We start from the raw sequence: 22,183 nt of genomic DNA, 5'->3' as shown, positions 1-22,183 counted from the left end.
AGCTGTGCTTAAGCCTACTTCACACAGAATCCGTAATCCTATCTGACAGTTGAATCTCCCCCCTCGTGGCCGTCAGGGGGAACTGTGTCTGGTGGAAAATGATCAGCTGGAAATTTACCGTTTTCTATGAACCAGACTTTACATTTCTATTTTAAATAGTGTTTACAAAGTGTGATTTTTTTTTTTTTATATCTATAATACACACTAAGAGATTTTAAAACGTGGCGTAACTTCCGGTCGTAGTCTCGGCCCAAACCTTGTCGCATGAGTCGAAAAATTTGAACGCATCCCGGAGCCTGGATCGGATGCGGAAATTCGGCACAGCGGCGCGGTATAGCTCTTTCGACTCTCCATAGGATTTAACCCACTTCCAGTTGGTTCTTGCTGCTTGGAATTTGACCGATTCGGTGTGAGGCGGGCTTTAGAACTGGGACAAAAATGTCCCCGTTCCAAACGCTTGTTATCTAAACTGTGAGTAAAGAATCACAATGTTCTGCGTATTCCGATAACTCCCTGCAGAATGTGTGAAGTCAAGTTAGTCAAGGTTATTTACACAGCCCATAATCGCATTTCACATAGAAATCAACTGCATCCCCTTATCTCAACTGAAGAAAAACTCCAAGAAGTCTACGGGGCGGTTGCACGGACACAAAATGACTGAAATGACGAATAATCTTGGACTAAATTACACTTTCAATCTGGACTAATTGAAATGGCCTTTCTCCCTCATGGATTAGAGTAGCCTCAGACTTAGCCTTGGGTTTTAAAAAATAGATTTCCAGATGGAGAATTAGAGCTTATCCAGGTCTTTAAGTGAAGGCTTAAATTGAACCTGCCCAGAGGCAGGTCTATCTTTGGATGAATGCCGGTGTCACACCGCCCGCCATGGTGCTGCACCGTGAAGCCAAGTGGCTCTGGTCTCGTCTCCATGTCTCTGTGCCCCTGGCTCCAAATCCACTGGCTGTTGTGGGCGTGCGAAACATTTCAAACTCTCTCCCTTTTCCATATTTAATATTTATCAAAGTCTGGCTTCATTTAGGATTTTTTAGGATTTGGGATCAGTTTAGTTTGATATCGATTGAACCTCGTCTGCAAAACCCCCCTACAAGTATGTGTCACAGGTTAAATAAAAATGATCCATTTTTGCTTGACTTCTCCTCTCCCTTCAAACCTACAGCAGCACGGTAGCTTCTACCGCGGGGATAACAGACAAAAACGCGACTGGACCCATCGCGACCCCTCCCGCCCGACATCCCCCGCCGCTTCAAAAACAAATAATTCTCTGACCTTTGTAGTGCGCGCCAGGCGCCGCATCTGCTGTACGACGTTTCCCCCGCAGCAGATGGGGAGCAGGTGCCTTCCCGACGTGAAAATACAGAACCTTTCCCCTCGCTCCAAGTCAGCCTCAATTCAAGTCGAGTGATTTAAGACCTCAGAGGCGGGATCGCTCGTGGTCGTACGGACATTAAACACTCAAATGTGTTTAATCAAGGTCACGCTGTTTTTTCCAGGACCAACCTGTAATTCTTTTGTAGTTATATACGATATTGTCGTTGAGCAAATTTAGGGGCAACCGTGTATTTTTGGTGTAACGTTCGATTTCCGTTGTACTCACCGGGGCGGCACCGGTCCGGAGGCTCAGGACGACAAAGAGGCCAAAGGTCAGTTTGGGAGACATGGCTGAATCGTCCGCTTTGGCGGAAAAGAAAGAGGGAAAGTGTCGGCGAATGTGACTTCATAAAGGGGGTAAGCGACACAAAACTGAGCCATGAATTATATCCTTACAAGAGGATACGCTTCCAAGATCACACGTGAGAATGAAATAGATAGGGAAATAAAACGCCGAGGTCATGACTGGGAGTCGCGACGGGAGTCATTTCAAGGGGAAAGATGGCAAAATACAGCGAAACTGACTCGGCGATATGTCCGGGTCAAGTGTGCACAAATGATGAACACATAATACATATTTCCCCTCATTTCCTTCAGTCCAGCGTGCAGCATATGTTACGTCAGGGGGCCAGTAAGAGTCCACCGTCAGCCCAGTAATGCCACAAGGAACAATGCGGCTCATTGAGTTATACAGACCATCTCTACCCATTAGGGTGGAATTGAGGGTGTTAGGTTACACAGAGTGGGCATTTCACCCAGGAAGTCATTATCGTTTTACGTGTCGATTTCTACAAAAAAAAAACAAAAAAAAAAAACTCCATCTTACCAGGGTCTCTCTCTCGCTCTCTCTCCCCCTCTCTCTCTCTCCCTCCTCCGGCGTTCTTCACTTGCTGTGCTCCGGGCTTCTTTTCCTGGACGCCAGTGCCAGCAGCGAACCCTTCTCTCTCCCTCTCACCTCTTTTTTTTTTTTTTTTTACTGCCTGTCTATACTATTCGTCCTCTTCTTCCATTTGATACCTCCTTTTTGCATTCTTGCCTTATCTGCCCCTCCTCTCTGCTTTCAACATGTACTTTTTCCCCTTGCGACCCCCCCCCCGTTTTTTTTTTTCTTTGTCTCAACATTAGTTCTTTGCTGACGTCAAAGTTTGGAGGTTTGTTGGAGGTCCGTGCTGGTCCCTGCTTTATCATGTCTATAATCAGTGCGAGACGCGGTTCTAATATTCAAATTAGATGGGAATATATGCTGCAGGCCGCTCAAAATTGTGAGTGACAGAGTGACAGAGAGAGACTTATTATTATTTTTTTTACTTTCAAGGTTCCTTTCTATTCAGTAAGTCATGTCACAGCAGCAGAAACTTCATTACGAAGGAACCAAAAAAAAACAAAAAACCCCAGCAAAACCAGATACAAATCACGGGTAGAGAGATAGAGAGAGAGCGAGAGAACCATGTGTTCTCTTTGGCCTATATATCTACCCATGGAACCATGCCAAACCTAAACTCCTCATATTCAAAAACATCTAGAGAGAAATTCAGCGGTGGAGACAGAGAGACAGAAACGCAACATTTGACGTGGAACAAGATTTATTTCCCCCTTCTTTTAAATGAACATCCATAACAAAACACACGCGGATAAAGCCGCAGAGAGGTCAATACCACTGGGCAGGCTAAAAAAAAACCTTGCATTGCAGTGGAACACACAAAGGTGGGACAGAAATATGTTCAGGACAAATACTGCTGTCAGGTACAGAGAAACTATTGAGAGACTGCCCTCTAGTGGTCAAATTGGTTGATGACATTTAGGTCCATCCGAAGTCCAACGAAAAAGGTGTGGAAACTATAATAAAATAATAATAAACAATACAAAATAAATCTAATATAAATACATATAATAAAATGCAATGGGCCAAAATGCGTTACAGTAACGCACATCAAGGACATCCTTGTTCTCTCTACTTTTCCCCTGGTCAACCCCCCCCCCCCCCCCCATTCCTGCCCTAGTTAGTGCACTATAAAAAAAGACATATATTGAACATATCGCGCACATTGTTTATTCTCTATGTTGTATGTTATGCACCAACAAGCCACGGCAAATTCATTGTATGAGAAAACCCACTTGGCGAATACGGTGATTCTGATTCTAAAAGTAAAATTGACTAAATAAATATTGAAGGAATTGATTTTCCTGGCGGTAGCAGATGCACAGAACCTGGGTTTTACAATATAAATACATATATATATGTTACAAGTGTGCGATTTCAAGCACGTAGACTTATTCTCTCCGTAGTCGCACATGTTCGCTCACCGCTTGGACCTACAGGTCCGGTGGTTTTTCAAGCATTGCCTTTACAGCTCCCTATGTAGAACGCTCCGCCCGCAGAGAGAGGTCGAAGTTACTCGCGGCGTTTCAAGAGGTGCCTTCGAAAGGCACTTTACACAGAAAGTTGTTGTTGTCGTTGTTGTTATTGTTCTTATTCTTATTGTCGAGTTGACCCCCACGGTGTGACGTCACACCTGGAGCCCTGTGATCGCCGAAGTGGGAGGACTTTACCAAAACGGGTCTGCGTTGCAAACCAGTCAGAACGCCTCAGCGTAGGGAAAGTCGCGCAAATGTCACAACGGGGGACGCTGATATTTACCCCCAAAACGCCTTGAAATCGACATTGTGCGACGTTGACCTTCCGCGTCCTGTTGAAATTCGAAACTCGGAGAAGCGCGAACGACCGGTAACGGATAAACGGTCCCGACGTCACAATCGCGCGGCAGCGCAGTTGTGCGTGGGTTTTGTTTGAAAACACGTCAAACCGCGATCAAAAGTTGTCAGTGGTTTCGCTCAAACTATGTTAAAATAACTTAGTTCGCTTCACATTTAGCACAGTTTCGGAACTTGGTCAAAGCACAGGGCGTCCATGACGTCCCGAACAGACGCAACGTAAAGCGCTGAGGTGGGAAGTCGGGGCGGCGCTGGGGAATCCCGGGCCGGGATTTCCGATTTCCGAGTCGCAGTCGAACGCACCACGAAAGCCCGTCGACACCCGAGCTCTCCACCCACTGGGGCGGCGCGGCGACGGGGAGAGGATGCTCCGGCGACGGAACGAGCACGGAGCCCTGCTGCGCGGAGCCCAGGAACCCCGTTAACCGGCGACAAAACGAGGTATTTACGGAGGGGCCGGACGCGTCCACCGTCGCCGCGGCCGGCGTATCGACCGCCCCGCGGTTGACTACTCCAGCCTGCCCCGCGTGTCGGCGTCCCGGCGCCGGGTGTCGGCGTCCCACCGCCGGGGGACGTTTCTTAAAGTCTCCCGCTGTGTTTCCCTTCAGCCGCAGCGCGACGCTTCACCCGGATTCACCGCCTCCCAGACAAGCTCCCCTCCGTTTGAGGGATGGACCGTGAAGTGTGGACCTCCACCCTACTCGTAACAGGTTGAATATTGAGCCCCAGAGGCAGAACCACTGGATGGATGCGTCCTGACCAAGGTAAATACGTTGAATCGTTCAGTTCACATTGTTATTATTATTGTTAGTTTCATTGTTTTTATTGTTATTTATTAGTTATATGAGATAAGATAAGTTTATTATATATTTTATTTATACATATTTTATTTTCCTACATTATATTTTACTATACATGTGCTATTCCATCTTATTCGATGCCTTCTTAATAAAGTCCTAAATATCCTTATTCCCTAGAGAGGTGTGTGTGTGTGTGTGTGTGTGTGTGTGTGTGTGTGTGTGTGTGTGTGTGTGATATTCCAGTTACTCCTATTTGCAATGTAAAACAACCAAACAAACCCGATCCTTTGAAATCAGGTCAGTTGAGGAGAAAAGTTTTTTTTTTAACTGTTCACCTGGCCGCCACCCGGGGTAAATGTCCCCGTAAACATGACCCCCACCCCCCGGGGTATCTCATGGAAGTGCTCCTCACACTTCCTCTCCTCGGGCTGTGAGTGGGCACAGCAGCCCACTCGCCCTTTCAATCCCCCGTCCAAAATCCACTGTGCTGTGAATCGATGGGCATGGCCGGGCTTTTATACAAATATGTTGTATAAAAAAAATTAACGTGCCGATGATAATACTAATGCACTAACTGTGATATCACAATGGAAACTGTGTGTGTCAGGCCCGATGATGCACACGTCAAGCACAACTCCGTTAGATGACATGGGCAGTAGTTTCAAACTTCACAACCTATTAACACTCAAACCCTCGATACAATGTGCAATGTGCCTCACGCATTGATATGTCTGACGTGGCTGTCCGGCAGCTCTGCACCCGGTCCTGTGCCATTTCAGGCTGCACTCCATCGCGACCCAGACTGCACTGGCATCAACACCCCATTAAACATTGGGAGAAGGCATTCCTCACAGCATGACGGATTGCCCATACATCCCATATGTGTAAGTGAGATGGATACCACTGTGGTGCTCCTATGTGTGGGTGGGGTCGTACTTAGACACAACACACACACACACACACACACACACACACACACACCCGCACGCCCACGTGTGTGTTTCGCAGGCACCTGTTGGCATGCTTCTTGACGCGCCACTTTGGCTGGCTGTGTTTACGATACAATTCCGCCCAACAACAGCTGAGTGTCTCCACTGTGGGTCTTCATAAAGACCCCCCAAATCGCAGTTAGTATGCAAGGTTTTTTTGTTTTTTTTTAACAGCCTGTCTGTATTGCGCGTCAGGGTATATGTCTGCATATGTGGGGGCCCTTCACCATCAATAATTATTACGGCCCATTTAGCTGGCCGTGTGTGAGGATATACCTCACTGTCATGGCATGTGTGCAGGAGCGCATGTTCAGAATTCCAGGAGACCACAACGTCCCTGAAGATACACAAGCCCAACGCGTAGAGCTACCGTGCCCACAGCTCAGAGAGGTGTTGAGTCATATTCTTGCATTGCATCCCGGTGCCAGGAGTCACAAACTGAGACATAGAGGGTCGGCGGGGGGTACGGTGAGTGTTTGGCGCACAACATTACTAGTATTGGATGCTTTGCGTAATCATAATTGGACTTTGTTTTATGTCTGTTATGAGTGGGTTTGTGCGCCTGTCTGCCTGCGTGTGTTGTTTCATTGTATCATGGTGTTGACCTACTTTCTATAAAAATATATGACTAATCCGAACGTGTGTGGGGGTGTGAGTGTATTCATAAATGATGCATGTTACATACACACATTATGTGTATGCAAAGTGCATTGTACTGTATGTGTGTTTAGGTGTCTAGCTTTATGTCACTCTCATTGACTGGAACTAAATATCAGTGTAGTGTGGTGGCGCGGTAATTACACGGCACAGAGGTGAGGTCATTCAGACGCGCTGCTTTTGTGCATGCGGCTGCGGTGATGTGCTCAGGGACCGGCGAGCTGATGTGACTTTGACTTTAGTCTGGTCCAGCTTCCCCTTTTAGTTGCCACCCCCACCCCACACCCCACCCCACCCCACCCCGCATGTGGCCTATCATTAGAGATATACATAGCCGCGCTTATCAGCCCGAGTTGCCTCCGTAAGACCACAGGTTTAACCGCGCTTCCCAGCGCCGGTCTACACGCATGCCGGCTCAGTAAATCTGTCGTGCTGACGCTGGAGGAGGTGTCGGTGACTTTTTGAAGTGATTAATTCGACTTGAACTTTTGTGGAGACCGGGCACAACGCAACGAATAAATAAATGAATTAATAAAGCAGGGGACACCTAGACAGCATTCATTTGGAATGAGTTATTATTCAAGTTACAGCTATTGCTCTGTGTTGTTCTCTCTGAGATAATCATTACCACAACAGCTCACTGCGCTTCAAACTACTTTTAACATGGATGAACACAGCGTTGAATCAAACTCCCGACTCAGTGTGGGTTCCAGCACATGGGGACTACACTGCTACTGAATAAGAGCCAAACCGCTATCATATGACAACATGTTGAAATCCCCATTTGTACGTCAAGAATTTGAATCGGTTGAGTGATGGGAAAGTATTTTAGTTTAAATCAATACACATGTCCTGCCGTTGTTTATACAGGGGGTTAAGTTGTGTTTACTCGGGTGTCAGGTGTCATGACCGTTCAGGTCGAGTGTGCGTTTGCACTGTGGCTCAAGAGGCGTCGGGATCACGGCGACGATGATTTCATTCATTGTCCAGACACCGAGTTGCTGTAAAGCCATGCTCGGCAATATATTGACCTACACCATCGACATTGTGATATGAGACCAGTTATCATCTGGGATGATATTGTGGGACAGTTAAATGTTGTTTCAAAGGCTTCATTAGAGTTAAAGGAGTGCAATTTTTAGAACTTCATAGACTGTTCTAGCTGTTCTAATCAATGCCCGTTGTGTGTAAATATGTTATGAAAGCACCAGTTGCCACCCCAAAAATATGAGCGTAATCGAGGTATTCGGTCAAAATTAGTGTATATATTTTTTAGCACATGCTGTCTTTATTCCTAGCAATCTGCTGCTTTTGTAAAACTATTATGGGGCCCTTAAAGATGTCACTTGAAACATGTGAAAGCTGAGGCTGAATTTGGTTGGGTATTGGATTATTTAACCAAAGATGATGATTTACATATTTTTTATGAGAGCGTTCCCCGACAAAACCAATGGCTGTTCCAAACTCCATTCGCGACCTTTCGCACCTGCCATAAAAATTGCATTCAAATAGCTTATTTGCATCGAAGGCAGCTCTGCGATAGCAGCCAGCCGATGAACAGAGTAGAATGTTCCCTTTTCTCTTTCGGGTCTTGAATTGGTTCTTCTATCAATTGTTTCAGCCACAACTGTATTTTGTCAATGTTGTCTCCACCTGCACCTGTAATTCCTTCAGGGTGAAAAATAAAAATAAATAAAAATTCTGACCCTGTCAATCTCTCTCCCTTGTCTGTCAAATATTGAGGCTCCGGTGCAGAATTGAATTGCAGAATCTAGCAGAGGGTGAGTCAAAGTCTCGCAGAGGCCCAGTTCCTTCCACAATAAAACATTTAGACATTTAGAAAGGAGGAGATTTATTTTTTTTTAATCTAACCTCCTGGCTGTAGGAGGCGGACACTTGTTGGGAAGGCTCAGAGAAGGCACAGCTCTTCGATTTTCCCAGTAGGTCTTGATGGTAATTTAGTATAAAATGGCCACTACGTCACACATGACATCATAGGACGTCCTTTGAGTATGCATCGTCTCCCTTGTCCACGTGTAACTGTTGGCCATTTACTTTGAAGGACGATCTGTTGAAGGTAACAAAACTGCTTGGAAGAGCAGCGTGAGAGAGGGAGAGAGAGACAGGAAAAAGAAAGGCAGCAAGTAAGGAAAGGGAGGAAGTTGAAGTCTGCAGTGCTGCCTCATCCGTTTTTAATTCAGGAATCCATAGCGAACAGGCAACTATTTAAAGAGAGCTATTTAAAAAGGCGCCGTGTGCTCAGGGTCTGTCTGGAGTGTCCAATGGAGAGCTGTAGCTTTGTGATACGTTTACTGCCGCGGGTTGGGTCGCAGTGCTGATGACTCACTCCCATTTGTTCGGGGTGAAATCAGAACTTAAGCCAAGTGAGCAACTCAGCCGAGGGTTAAGCTCGAGGCGTGACGGAATTAATTCACCGTCAGGGCGAATGGAGGCCCTTTTGTAGAGAAGAGTGAGTGATGTCATTGTTATGTTATCAAAGAACGTCTGGGCTGGTGCCAGGATGCAGCCGGAATGTGTGTGTGTGTGTGTGTGTGTGTGTGTGTGTGTGTGTGTGTGTGTGTGTGTGTGTGTGTGTGTGTGTGTGTGTGTGTGTGTGTGTGTGTGTGTGTGTGTGTGTGTGTGTGTGTGTGTGTGTTATAACCTGTGCATCTCCTTGTCAGAACGTCCAAGTTACTCCTAGCTTTGTGTGCATATAAGCATTCCACCTTTAACCTTTTAAGGTGGTGTGGTGTGGGTTGCTCCCAGTATTTTATTTTATTTTTTTTGCGTGTCCACGTGTGTCTTTGTCTAACAATCATGTGGTCAAGGGATTAAGTTGGGGGATTAAATTAAAGACCCTTAACGAATGAATCTGTAAGTGCAGCAAAAACACATTTATTCTTTGAATTCCTGTAAGCTTCTAAGAGAACACAGAACAAAGCCGCATTATACATCACAAAACAAACCGTCGCACCAAGTTTCCTTCCTCCCCACGTTGGGATCCTGTGCTCGCTGACTGAGTATTTGCAGTATTGAAAGGACCTCTAACACGTGATATGGTGGTAATTCTGTAATGCCGATAATGCTTGGTGAAATGTGGCCTTAGTAATCTGCTTGCAGCGCGAGGAGATGGAGTTTCTCTTGGCTCAAGCAGCATGTGTATGGACAAGTTGACTTTTGTACAATTTAACCTTGAAAGGCTAACGACAACCAGCACTATCTTAACTCTGTTCTGAGCGATAGGGATCAACGATGCTTTTTCGTGACGGTTGATGTCTGCGTTAGGGCTGAACGATTAATCAAATGCAAAGCAGTTTAATAGAATGCAATTTTCTAATTGCAAAGGCTGCGATTTATAAAAAAAAAAGAAAAACTATATTCTTATTATTATTTTTTTTTAATTTTCCCAGGGTCGTCTCTTCCCAGAGGCGATACCTAGGGCGCCCGGAAAGGAAGATCACTCGTGGCAGCAATGGGGTGACCGCGGTCGGCGCACCAAAACAGTGTGTTTTTATTTTGTTTTACGTCTCCTTTATGGACCCAAACGGGGTCAACGGGGACCCTTTCTCCGTGACCAGGTGCTCCAGCCTGGCCTGCGGTGCCCTGTGCGCGGAGTGTGCTGCTGGCAGAGCACGGATACCTGTAGAGTCTGCACGGAGCCTCTTCTAGAACACTGCGTTTGTTTTTAGTATTTATTTGACCATTTTTATGTTATTTTTTTTAATTAATGAGCATAGAGCTGTTCGTGGGCACATGTGGATGTATGCGTGCAACGTTTTTGTGGAAAATTTTACATTTCTGCTGAAACGCAGCATATTTTTCAAATGTAAATTTTCAGATTCGAACAATTACAAGGTGTGAAGTTAAATCAGTCATTCAATATTCTGCTGTGATTGAAGGTTTTTATTTTTACAGATCAATAGTTAAATAAAGATGTTATTCATATCAATTCATGCATCAATCCATGTCCTTTCACCATAACATGTGGGCCTGGCCGACAGGAAAGAGCAGTTCATATATTGACTGTATCCAATGTTGTGTTGGTCATACAATTTATTGCTTGTGTTTAGTGAATAAAACAGAAGATAAGAACTTTAAAAAAACCTCACATACTAAATCGCAATCGCAATATTGGTCCAAAGAAATCTTAATTTGATAATTTTCCCAAATCGTTCAGCCTTGGTCTCAGCATGAGCATCGCCAAACATGGCTGCTCCTCCTCCAAGATGCTTCTAACCCTCCACAAGTGACATGTCACCACCGCGAAAGCGTCACATCATTTTGTAGGTTTGTGCGTGCGTGCGCGGACACCCGTTCATCCGATCTACTTCACACTTGGCGGGTGTTTTGCTGAGGACCCAAGGATGTGCAGTGTCTAATTTGGTGCAATTTGGACACGGGACACATGTCATAATGCACATTCAGTAAACAAGCGAGTAGGGAACCAGCGGGGGCTTCAGGGCTCCGCGTCCCAAAGAGTCTTTTCCCACAGTATGACTAACTGGCAGTTTCATCTTCCATCGTGAAACACAAGACTGAATCATTGACATTTTGTTAAACTGCCATTTAAATGTCTGAGGAAGTCTTACATTTTGAATGCACTAGTGAAGTAAAGTGTATTCCTGGGCCTGATATTGGTTTTCCTGCAGGAATGATGAATATTCTTTTACATAAGTGAGGATTTGTTGTGGTGAAAAAGTAATCCACGTTAGGACCGCACATCGGCGATTTTATATGTGATTTTATATGTGATTTTATATGTGATGCATGTATGAGGTTGATGCATACCAGGCTTGGTAATTCAATATTTTCACTTTTGAATGCACTTCTCAGGGAATCCACACTCCAGTTTACGCTTTGTGGCCGGAAAAACAGACCCGAGGCCTAAAAAAAACGCGGGGGTAAGTGGGTGGTTGAGGGGGTGGGGACTGAGCGGGGACTGACAGTTCTGGGCATGAGGGTGTTTCCTCCTTAACCGAGAGCACAGCCCGGCGATTCCCTCCGTCTCTGTATCATGATCAAGTTGCACAAGTGAATAAAATTGTTATATTATTATTGTAGCTTCAAGCGGGAGTAGTTGTTAAGCTTAGACGGGGAGAGGAAAAGGAATGAGGAGACACGAAAAGGAAAGCCAAATATCAATCTCAATGATAGTGAGTGCCACACACACCCGTGTATTTGCGTTGATCTATGATCCCAACAGCCTACTGCCAAATCATCAAGGAGCAAGTTAAGGTCTTGGGGAAATGATTGTCCTTGGATGTAGTCCAGCGGATCATAGCTGTAAACTGTCCGATCGCAGGCTTCATTTTCTCGAGTGAGCGGTGGTTTGTTATGACTAGCTTAAAGTCATGCACTAAGAGCTGTCCTCCAGCGAAACGTATGTCATCAGATTATTACTGGCAACCCTTTCTCTGGCTCCCGTCTGTACAAACGATTCCTAATAGTTTCTCTGACAGTGATTGACGTCTCGGCTGTTACCAGGAGATGCTTAATACCCCCCCCCCCGTCTGCCAGAATCAGAATGAGGGACTTAAAGGGGGCTGCTAGATGCACTATAGAGGGAATGGACACGGGCAATTCTGTCACATGGTCACACAAAAACATACAGGGAGCAACCCACACTACAGCAAACCTCCCATACATCGTAAAAGGATGAAGGTGGGAAGCTTATATGCACGCACGCACGCGCACACACACACACACACACACACAAACATACACATATTTACTTATTGTACTTATTCATAGTATTTAAAGTGAATTTCTGTGAATGAGGGGTTTTCATTTGTCTCGTCTATTTGAAAAATTATAATAATTGTTTGTGTGTCTGTGAGAGAGAGGCGCTGAGATGGGAGTGGTGGCAGGAAGAATGCAATTAGGATTGATGGAAGTATGGATATCAGCGCTGCTCGCGAGGCGAACCAAATTGGATTTCACATATTTAACCATCAACCAACCCTTTGCCTCCTCAGCATCGGTCCATTATGCCAGACCGCATATCAATCACAGGAACAAACAAAGCAGGATTTAAATGTAAATTGAAAAGTTTTTCATTGGGGTTTTTCGTGGCTGCACGGATATGACTCATTTTCTTGATTAATTTCTCTTTCTGTCTCCCGTCTCTGACAGACACGATGTGAACACTTGGAGGATACTCAATCGACAGGCTACAGTAGCACAAGGAGGTATGAGTGAATGAATAAATCTGCTATCTGGGTAAAGAGAATTGGAGTTGCTAGTGATGACTTTTTGTGATCATATTTACAGCAAAGGGTAAATTAACTTTTTTTTTTGCTCAAGATTGGAAACTTAAGTTTCGTCTACATGTTTGCGTGCAAATCTACATTAAAAAAAATGTAACACATGTACTACTAAATAGGCTTGGGGCGATTTACCATTAAATTGTGTATCTGCGGTCGACTCCGACATCAGAGATCGACTCAATCGATCGCGATTGACATTGATGACTGACGTCTTTTTTTTTTTTTTTTTTTAATCCGCCAGGAAAAATCTGGGAATTTAAACGGTGTAAGTTCAGTTTAATGGTTTCTGAAACTGGAGCAGAGGCTCTCCCCCTCTCCACTCAGAGCTGACCAGTAACCACCGGTGATTGGTTCTCACTTCCCCTCCGCAGTCCCGTATAGAGACTTTAAAAGGGGCAGGTGCTCAACAAAAAAGAAAAGGCACATGGAACCCCAGCTCCGGTTCTCAGCATTTTGCCGCTCTGGTCAAACGGAGCAGCACAGCGGAGCGCTGATCACCGGGAGGGGACGCCCGGTCGGGGCGCCGGTGACGTGCACGCCGCTGTGCACGCCGCTGTGCACGCCGCTGTGCACGCCGCTGTGCACGCCGCTGTGCACGCCGCTGTGCACGCCGCTGTGCACGCCGCTGTGCGCACATCGCAGGAGTTTCGAGGTTCATGAGGAATTCCTCCTGAAAACGTCTTGCCCAGACAACAAGATATAGATAACAGATAAGAAGGGCACCGTTGGGAACCGCCCCCCCCCCCCCCCCCGGCACATACCTGCCACTCAATATGCAAATCTTGTGATGATGATAATATAGCACTATATAATATAATCTTGTATAGAAAGATTTCTATTTATTTTATTTCCTTGGTTTCTTATTTGTATGGAAAACTAAAAAAATCTATATTAAAAAAAAAAATATATATATATTATACTCTAAAAGAAAACACCATTTCTATTTGTTTTGATTGGAGAAACGCCGAATCCGGACGTGCAGCGGAGACAATATGGGCCGGAAAATATGAACTCGCGCTGTGCCTGCCTGATGAGCCATTCATGGGCAAGCAGAACCTGGCACAACACCAGTACTTCCGTAATTCACATTGGCGGGGGGGTACTTATTCTTCTTTTCTAGTTTAGGTTTTGTTACCTCACAGGGCTGTATTTTTAAAAAAAGGGAAATTAGTTTGGGTGTACGGTTCAGTGACTTGCAAAATGGTCTCAAAAACCACCTTGAAAAAGAATTGTCTCAGGATCGGGATCCTGCCTGGAAATAATTGTGATTTGATATTTTTGCCACATGGCCCACCCTGAGTGAATGTTTGTGCCCCCCCTCCCTGCCTGAAGCTCATACTCAGCTGGTAAAGAAAATGGGAGGACGGAGGATTAGTCTGCATTTTTAAACAGTTGTATTGCTTATAAACTAATTGCATGGATGGTGTCGACTGTTGGATGCAGGGTTTCAGTCAGGACTCTTAATGGCGTCACACACTGAACAGAAGGAACTGAGGAACCTGCTCGGGCGGGGGGAGGGTTGTCAAATTGACATTAGTCTTCTAATCACAGCCAATTCCTCCTCCTGCTGTCACTTTTCATGTGTGGCTGACTTCAGGGAAGTAGTTTTCACAGTCACTGTCTCCTCTGTCGATCCTGTGATATTTTGAGCTCGTGTGGACACTGGGGGATCGCCGCTCAAAACCTTTTGAGCCCATTTTTGGTTCGCTGTGACTGAGGCAATGGCCTGACGGTAGAAGTCGCCGGACGCTTTGCGCAGCTGACGGGCGTGGCTGAGAGAGAGAGATTTTATCAACTCTTTTACCATTTCTCTCTTTTTTTGGCTACATTCACAGACTTGACAGACTAGAAACAGGAAGTTCTGTTGCTTCCTACTGACTAACTGCTGTAGCCAACATATGGGCCTAATGCAAGTTTAGTTTTATGTCTTCAACCTTCATCCCATTGGACTGCATTTAAGCACAGTGAGAAACTCAGTGCGTTCAAAGAGGTTGTGCTATGAATATATTATAAATGATGAGAACCGACATTTTAATGAGACCTCGCTTTGAAAAAGAAGCAAACCTATCCTTTAAGGGTAACACAGCATCCATGATAGAAACTAATAATGTTTACAAGTTTTGGAATAATTTACATTTATACTTGGCTAGAGATGGAGCGGTTCCCCCTCTCCTTTAATCACTGTTGCAGTGACTGGGTTTTCAGTGTCTCTCCCTGGAGAAGGCCCATCAAATATTAAAGATTCGCCTCCAAAAAAGGACGGTTCAGCCCTCGCGCCCACATAGAGGCACACACATCCCGCTGCACCACACACAACCAGTCACGTGGTGGATATTACACACACTGGGAGCAGACAGACCTTCAACTGAATATAACAAAAATTGTCCCTTATTTTTCCTGTTCCGTACTCTCCACTGAGTTAGAGCTACCTGACCTCACTTAATACCTTACGAGCAAATAGAATGCAGAATGATCTGACCGGGGCGTAGCGTTCCCTTAGTAACCATGCTTGTCGGGACGATTCTGCGAGGTCAGCCTGACTGCGTTGAGCGAAGGTAATGTTTTTTTTAGTTTTTAATCTGCTTTTTGTTTGGTAACACGCTCATTATTTGTGAAAAATTACACCACTAGAGAGCTCTTGTACTTTGTTTCATAAATTTTGTGTGTGTGTGGAACATTGGAATGTGGGAGTCAGATGGGGCAGCATGTGGTTTCCCAGCGGGCTCCGTCTTAATGCTGCAGCTTGCCACACCCTCACTCTCCACCCCCTTACCCCCCCCCCCCCCCCCCATCTCTGATTGGATTAACTCCTGCGACATGAGGGCACCTCCCTTGCTTTCCAGTCGGATTAGCGGGTTCGAGCACTTCACTCCCGTGTTTTCCTTCCCCTCTCGCTCCCGTCAACATGAGTGTGGTGTGCGTACGGCTCGCTTCCGCTCTCATCCTTTACCATCCTTTAAGTGGTGCTCTGACCATCCCTTCGGGGGCCAGGGTGCCGTGATGAGTCACTGCTTACTTCCCTGGCGGAAGACGACCCCCAGTTACGACTGTCTCGAGACCGTCCTCGATCAATGTATTTTAAAGCATTCTGCCGTTTCGGAAGCAAGGCATAAACCCGTTCAGGGGTTAATGGCTACAATGACGCAGCTGCGTCAGAAACGGAGTAAAGCATGTTATCGATAAGACTGTCAATGTCCGAATGTGATTTTTGCCATTCCCTCCACATGTGATATTTTAATATCCTTGAACCGTATGTCGGCGACCTTACTCGTCTTGTGTTCTTCTCCGCGCTATATGGAAAGAATAAATCACTGTCCGCGACAAGGGAGTGTCACAGTCCGCATGTGTTGTACTTCCATTAAAAATAAATGTCCCCAAATGAATCCACGGGGGCCCTTGGTTTGAGAGCGACGCCAGCTGGATGTCATTCTGGGCTCCGCTGGGCAGGGGTTAGAGAGTTATTGATCCGTTGATGCGTGTGATTGATTAGTTGTGCAGCTTAAAGGACAGATCTGGCTTGGGCAGTCAGCCTCGTATGCAAGGTGGTTGGAGGTTAAGAGAGCGAGGTGGAGGGAGAGAGGGAATTGAAGGGAATGTTTACTACGAAGGCCTGAGTGATGTATTGTTTTTATAATACAATCATGGTTTTCAAATCACAGAAGCTCATGTTTTTCTTTTGGTTTGTTTCGAGTGCACAACTTTCCCAGATGGACTTTTATTACTGTGTAGGGAAACACAGGGATTTGAAAGGGGGGGGTAAACTCCACCCGGCCGGTGAATATAGTAAAGTAAACAATTTCTCCCTCACAAGACCAATTAAAGATAACCTTGTTTTTTTTTAACCTCTTTTCCGTCTTTTTCCACCTCACCCATCTCCTTATATTACCCCACCTTTAATGCCCTGTTTTTCCTTCTGGGTGCATTTACTTCTAAACATTAATATCCCCCCGGAAAGACATTTGAAACGTCTCTATTCCTCCCTCATTCGTAAAGCCAAACCCTTTTCTTGAATTTCTAATATCTGAGGGACATTTGAAAAAAACAACAACATTTGAACAAGAAAGGAAGAGGGCAGAGAGGAAATACGGATGTGGTCTCACACTCGAAGCCTTCTATCCACGGGGGCGCTGTGAGTTCTGGGAGCAGCTGAGGAGGTGAGTGGACGAAACAGGGATTGATCACGGGTCGGAGAAATCCTCCAATCACGCTGAGCCCCACTGACCCAATAGGTCAGAGCCCAAAGGGATGTCATCTTTTATCTGCATCCGTTGTTTTGATCCTGAAGAATGGACGTCTGTAGTTGCAAAGGTGGGGGGGGGTGCTCGGGATAAGGACGGATCTGAGCGGAGTCCATTCCAGCCGCACGGTGCAGAGCAACTGACAGCAATCTCAAGCAGATATCGAGTTTGCTTTTTACTGCTCCTTGCTGCACCTAGGGGTGCTCGTGGTCTGTTATCAGTTCTGAGACGCACCGAGGAGCCCCAGCCAGGCGGCGCTCGGATTCCGTCAACAGGAAGCCAGCGCAGCGATCTGAGAGTGGGTGAGATGTTTTCTGTCTCTCGCATCCTGGAGAGAACTCTTGTCGGCAATGTTTTAATGAGCTGCAGACGGTAGAAGAGGGCACCCTCAGTAGTGCTCCTCAGAGTCTGACAGACCCAAAACTTTGGAAACATATGTTTTGAATTATAACGAGCTTTCTCGTGAGAATGTTGACGCAACAAAACGAGTCGCCCCATCAGCCAAATATATCGAAGTGCATACCTTAAACCAGATTGGGAGGATCTCTTCCTGATATCATCCGTTCCACGTACCACGGGATAAACACCTGCAAACCATCAGCCCTCCGTAACACTTGATTTTGTGATTCATCTTTCTCTGTGTTTTCCAGCATTCCGTTTCTCTGCCAGGTGCAAAATGACTGTCCTCTGGGCTGGAAATGAAAGTCAGGGCAGAGGGTTTCTTTGGCAGGCACTCAGTGAGGCTGTATTTCTCTGTCGATACGAGAGTACGAGATGTCATCCAGAGCCACCGTCTTTTTAAACACACACACACACACACACACACACACACACACACACACACACACACACACACACACACACACACACACACACACACACACACACACACACACACACACACACACACACACACACACACGCTATTGAGAGGAAACAGCTGCGTATCCAATGCAATGTAATATCTCTGCGAGCCCACACCAGCTTGACTGTGTCAGATTCTCTGAAGTCGAGGTGTAATAGAGCAATCTCCTGACCTTTTCCAAACACCTGCATATAAAAGATGAATCAACAAAAAGTCAGATGGGAATTCTTAAGTCTCCAGATAGGAATACTAAGAAGAACTATCGGCAAGCAGTACCTCCATACCTGCCTAATATACAGCGGCAGTATAGTGATGGAACAGATAGTACTTTTTTGGTGCCATGTCAGAATTAAATATTCTAAATATGAACAGGGTGACTTTTTTGTTTTGTCTTGGCTATGACCTGTGGCAGGCAGGGCGTACAACATGGAGATCTGTATACCGTTGCATCCAGGACAGAGTAATCTGCCCTAAACCACTTACTATGTACTGTGTTTTTATTTTTTTTCATCCATGATTTACTGTATTGTATTTGGAGCCACCACCACCCCCCTCGTCCAGCCATGTTGAGATTGTAATTAAACTAACTTACCGTCATTGGAGGGCAATCACCGCCAACGAAACATATAAGACAGCACATACACAAACCCCGTCCCCAGAATGAACAGCATAACTTGATGGATTGGCAGGCTCACCCATTTGACCCCTTCCTGACCTACACTGACCAGCGAGCTAGTCCTGGTTTTACGTTTTGACCGGCGCAGGGCTCAAACTCTATGCCGGCGTTGTTTAAGGATGGTTATTTACAACGCTGCATCGTGGGTGGGGGGAGGGGTGGGCCTTCAGATTTGAGCGGTTGACAGATGGCATGCACGGTTTATTGCCCTACCTTCTGAATATGTGTCATTCGGCTGAGCCGTTGAATGAAAATGTGGTTGTTTAGTCCCGTACAGCGTCGTTTGCCTCAGTTCTGTCACGCCGGGTCGTGTGTTTAATGCCGGTCACAGCTTGTGATGCCGAAACACAATGGTGAATGGGGAAATGTAGGCTACTGATCCGCCTGGGGCACAACGGACTGACCTGCCGCGCAGAATGAACCGGGGCCATGATTAGTGGAAAGGGAATCGCATCCGCCATGAATCAATCTGTCTCATGTAATTGTCTCCCTTTTTGGATTGCACACTTCATAGAGGCTGCTCAGCCACTGTGTCAGACATAAAAGTCTGTCTTTGGAACTTTTTCTTTATTGGAAATGTGTGCAAAGGTTTCACAGGAGTTTTGTGGTGGTCCATTAGTGTTTTCTCTTGAAGGTAACTAAAATGGGCACGTGAATAGATGAAATATATATGGTTGGTTGGATAACTCTCCAGATGAGCCAGATATGAACTTGTCCCAAATGTGTTGGAATGTGCCGCAATGTGACAGTGACATGTTACACTGGACATGAATGAGCGGTGCGGGGGGGGGGGAAACCCTTTAATCCGACTTCCTTCCCAACAAACACAGACACCCACCTCGACGCCCAACCCCGCCCAAGGCAAAGAGGCTTTGGTTGCCTTGCCTGCGGCGTCTGACCTCATTGTGTGTGTGTGTGTGTGTGTGTGTGTGTGTGTGTGTGTGTGTGTGTGTGTGTGTGTGTGTGTGTGTGTGTGTGTGTGTGTGTGTGTGTGTGTGTGTGTGTGTGTGTGTGGGTGGGTGTGTGTGTTTTATGAATCAGATTACTCAGGGTGGTAGAACTATGTCTATCTATCGTGTATATACTGTATATGTTAGATAGAAATGTGCATCTAATATATATAATTTAGGAATTGCTGTCCCCCATAACTTAATTTCTAAGCTTCAACTAAAAGTGTATAAAATCCAATGCACATATGAGATGTTGGAGAATTTCGACCCAACATGCTCTAGAAACACCATCATGCTCTAGAAACACCAACATGCTCTAAAAACACCAAAATGCTCTAGAAACACCAACATGCTATAGAAACACCAACATGCTGTAGAAACACCAACATGCTGTAAAAACACCAACATGCTCTAGAAACACCAAAATGCTATAGAAACACCATCATGCTCTAGAAACACCAACATGCTATAGAAACACCAACATGCTCTAGAAACACCATCATGCTCTAGAAACACCATCATGCTATAGAAACACCAACATGCTGTAGAAACACCATCATGCTCTAGAAACACCATCATGCTATAGAAACACCAACATGCTATAGAAACACCATCATGCTGTAGAAACACCATCATGCTGTAGAAACACCAACATGCTGTAGAAACACCAACATGCTGTAGAAACACCAACATGCTGTAAAAACACCAACATGCTCTAGAAACACCAAAATGCTATAGAAACACCATCATGCTCTAGAAACACCAACATGCTATAGAAACACCAACATGCTCTAGAAACACCATCATGCTCTAGAAACACCATCATGCTATAGAAACACCAACATGCTGTAGAAACACCATCATGCTCTAGAAACACCATCATGCTATAGAAACACCAACATGCTATAGAAACACCATCATGCTGTAGAAACACCATCATGCTGTAGAAACACCAACATGCTGTAGAAACACCAACAGGCTGTAGAAACACCAACATGCTGTAGAAACACCATCATGCTGTAGAAACACCATCATGCTGTAGAAACACCAACATGCTGTAGAAACACCAACATTCTGTAGAAGCACCATCATGCTATATAAACACAGATTTCCATCACAGCATTCATACTGCATGAGCAGAAATAGTCCTTCCCCAAGAGGCCCAAAATATTAGACCTAAAATAAGTGATTTCAGTGTTATTTATTTTACTTTACATATGACCAACATGGCAGTTTCACATGGGACCACGAGCACCGACAGAACCCCGAATTATTACACAACGCTCCAAGATAGTACAAGTACGAGAGCAGTGTGAAAAGTTCACTGGAAAAATTCTAGGCCTGTGTTTTTAAATTCAAATTGGACAACACAGTTTGAATGTAGGAGGGTGTTTGTGAGACAGGGTGTTTGTGAGACAGGGTGTTTGTGAGACAGGGGAGAGGGTATGTGGGTGGCTGGGTGAGGGGGAGGGGGTGGGTGAGACACGGATCTCATTTGTATGAAGACGGGAATCTAGGCCACTGTGGTGCAGTGTTTCTTTCTTCCAGACAGGAGACCCACATTTTGGCAGACTACTCCTCCCCCCAACACTTGAGGCAAATGTGTGGATTATCGCTCCAATAATTTCCGGCCGGTACCGGTTACAACAATTTGGGTGTTTTCTTTTGGTTTTTTTTGTTTGTTTTTGATTAATTAGGCGATACACATTTTCCATAATATTCCAAAGCTTTGTCCGCCCAAACACTTCCCTTTGGTGCCGCTTAATCTGATGGCCTTCCCCCGGTCGCTGCGTGTGCGTGGTGGCTATTTGCTTTCCCTATCAGCAGGTGCCTTTTTCAATTGATGACACGCCTGCCGCCGAACGCAGGTGCGCCAGCGGACCCTCTGCACTGGCTGCGTGACAAATTGAAATCAACTGCTGAAGTGAATGGAAGTGGCATTGTGTTTGCTCTCCAGCGGCTTAGCGCCCAGCCATCCTCCTTTCACTGTTCACAGCGAGCTGGCTCCCTTCCCGGCGGCGGTACTCCCCTGTGCCTCAGGCGCTGTCCATCCCTTTGACCGTCCCGCTTTGTGTCGGGCGCGTTGGCGCCATACCCGCCATCGCCCGTGCCAACCGCAGGTCACATGGGAAGCACTTTGCAAACCTCTGAACCCACTAGCTCATAATCTTCTTATTAAGGATGTCCTATTTGTTCCCTCTTAGTTCCCCTTTGATTTAAAGATTAAAGATTATAAAGAGGAATGTCTTGCCCACCGGGTAAAATAAGGGTTAACTCACCGATTATAAGTATTCGTTATAATCCGGTTGCCATGCACCATTCTGAATATTTTTTTTCAAGTGTTTTTGGTCTATGAATTGAATATACTGAGAATGCTTAAAGTCCCTGTGAAGTGAATTCAGTTTCTAACCATATTATACATGTTAGAAAGTAATTGCTGAAAACATGTGAAAAGATGTATTACATGTAGTACAAACCTGTGGAGTTAGATCGTTAAACTGTTTCTCACCGTTTTTGTGCTCCGTTTATTTTTATTTTTTTGGTTTTTTTTTTGGGGTGGGGCTAAATCATGACCTGATGACCTATACGAGGTCATACTTTGCATGGCCCCGCCCACAACACTATAGCAACACCAGGTCAG

The 22,183-nt window shown here is 45.5% G+C and overlaps 2 protein-coding genes across 2 annotated transcripts in view; one reads left to right on the top strand and one right to left on the bottom strand.

Moving 5' to 3' along the window:
- The window catches only part of sparcl2 (SPARC-like 2), a gene marked incomplete at its 5' end in the record, with an annotated part of 7,943 nt that extends 6,265 nt beyond the window's left edge, over nucleotides 1–1,678 (bottom strand). Inside the window, one exon of the mRNA XM_080016433.1 lies at nucleotides 1,616–1,678. Within this exon, the coding sequence (XP_079872559.1) occupies nucleotides 1,616–1,678 (63 nt within the window). The remainder of the gene's footprint in view (nucleotides 1–1,615) is intronic.
- An 11,025-nt stretch (nucleotides 1,679–12,703) lies between these two features.
- ccser2a (coiled-coil serine-rich protein 2a) overlaps nucleotides 12,704–22,183 on the top strand; it is a gene marked incomplete at its 3' end in the record, with an annotated part of 55,898 nt that continues 46,418 nt past the window's right edge. Inside the window, exon 1 of the mRNA XM_080016432.1 lies at nucleotides 12,704–12,735. The remainder of the gene's footprint in view (nucleotides 12,736–22,183) is intronic.

Source organism: Zeus faber (genome assembly GCF_960531495.2).
Source record: "Zeus faber genome assembly, chromosome: 16".
Lineage (NCBI taxonomy): Eukaryota > Metazoa > Chordata > Actinopteri > Zeiformes > Zeidae > Zeus > Zeus faber.
The sequence above is the reverse complement of the archived record's forward strand: the minus strand, read 5'-3'. Positions and strand labels throughout refer to the sequence as shown.